Source organism: Merops nubicus, unplaced genomic scaffold (assembly GCF_000691845.1).
Source record: "Merops nubicus isolate BGI_N331 unplaced genomic scaffold, ASM69184v1 scaffold43623, whole genome shotgun sequence".
NCBI classification, from domain to species: domain Eukaryota; kingdom Metazoa; phylum Chordata; class Aves; order Coraciiformes; family Meropidae; genus Merops; species Merops nubicus.
The window spans coordinates 1-1524 of record NW_008599033.1 but is presented as its reverse complement, the minus strand read 5'-3'; the positions used below and the strand labels follow the sequence as shown (position 1 = coordinate 1524).

The 1524-nt window shown below is 60.9% G+C and overlaps 1 protein-coding gene across 1 annotated transcript; it reads right to left on the bottom strand.

Moving 5' to 3' along the window:
* Positions 1–160: 160 nt before the first annotated feature.
* FAM195A (family with sequence similarity 195, member A) lies at positions 161–1352 on the bottom strand (the record flags this gene model as incomplete). The annotated part of the gene is made up of 3 exons (XM_008937246.1): positions 161–239; positions 886–987; positions 1225–1352. Coding segments are annotated over 3 exons (301 nt in total), but the record flags the coding sequence as incomplete, so codon positions are not given.
* Between the last annotated feature and the right edge of the window lie 172 nt (positions 1353–1524).

Genomic DNA, 1524 nt, shown 5'->3' with positions numbered 1-1524 from the left:
GGGCAGTGCCCCTCACTTCATCGCAGTCATCGGTTAAAAACGTGGTTCTAAAACGCCACCGGCGCTGGGCTCTGACCAGATGCTCTCAGCTTCTGGTTTTTTTTTTTTCTTAAAAAAAGGAATTTAAAAAAAAACCCTCCAAGCCAAACCTTTCTTCTTTCTTCCCTTTTAGGAGCAGTTTTGAATTTTGGCCAGAAATTGCTGTGCCCACCATTCCTCCAGGTCAATGGGAACAAAGTCTGAAAGAGAGGGGAGGGAGAGAGCAGAGCGTAGCAGAGCAGCAGGAGAGTAAGCAGAGCTCAGGAGCTCCCTGAGCTGCACCACTTACCACTGGAAAGAGGGAGACACCAAAATTTCCCCCACCCCTGAACTGTGTCCCCACAAGGCCAGGCTGGGTTTACGGGGACCTGCTCTTCTTGGGGATGTCTCAGCTGATGTCCCTTGAAGGGCGTTCACAGCCCTTGCTCCAGCTGCTTTAGAGGCAGTACATTGTCCCTGTCCTCGCTGTGCCCCAGCTGGGTCCTGCTTGGCCCCGGGGGTCCCCAGGGAAGGACCCAGGGGGGGTCCTCTGCAGCATGATGTTGAACCCCCCTTGTTGGCTGGAGAGGTCATCGTTTCCAGAAGTGTCATCAATGGGACACCCTGCTCACTTGGGCTCCTCTGCAGGGTGTGGTGGGACATCCCCACCACAGTGCCAGGGCCCAGCTGCCCCCCAGCACCCCCTGAGCAGCCTCAGCACCAGCAGGACAGACCCAGCCCAGCCTCGCTGGTGCATCCAGCGCTGGGGATCCTCCTCCTCCTCCTCCCATCGGAGCCCAACTGAGCCCACACGAGCTCACTGCACCCCTGAGCCTGACACAGCCCCAAGCTCTGCCTCCCACTTACTTTTCAGTCCTGGGTTGGGGGTTTTCTCTACGTACTGCACGGGGCCGCAGGCGCTCTCCCCGCTCCGGCTGCCATCCAGCTGCTGCTCTACCTGCTGCCAGGCTGCGGGGGGGAAAGGGGCCGTGGGTGCTTTGGGAAAGGGGATTCCCCAGCACCAAATTTCATGGAAGACGAGCAGGAGGTGGTGCAAAGGCAGGCAGGCACCCAGGCTGGGGACTTCATCCTTGCCACCGAGGTCCCCAGTATGACACGGCTGCCTCGGGAGGGACCCCACATGCTCCAGCCCCCCTGGGACGAGGCAGCGAGCGGGGTGTGCCCGTGGGGACCCCCTGCCCTCACCTTCATAGACGAAGCGGACGTTCTCCTCGTGGGCCAACGTGTAGCTCTCCTCTGGGGCAGAGACCTGCTGCAGCAGCACCTGCGGCCTCTTCCCGTTCACTCTGTTGAAGACGAGTTTCGGGGCTGGGCTGGCAAAGGAAGCAAGGCAGGGGTGAGGGGGGCAGGCAACTCTTCCCCCCACGGCCTGGGGCGAGCACAGGGGCTGTCCGGCCGCCCCACGTTGTTCCACAGCTTGCACCTTTGCCCTGGTGAGGTCAGGGGCACGGCTGGAGCCAGCCCGCCCCACCTAGCTATGTCTTC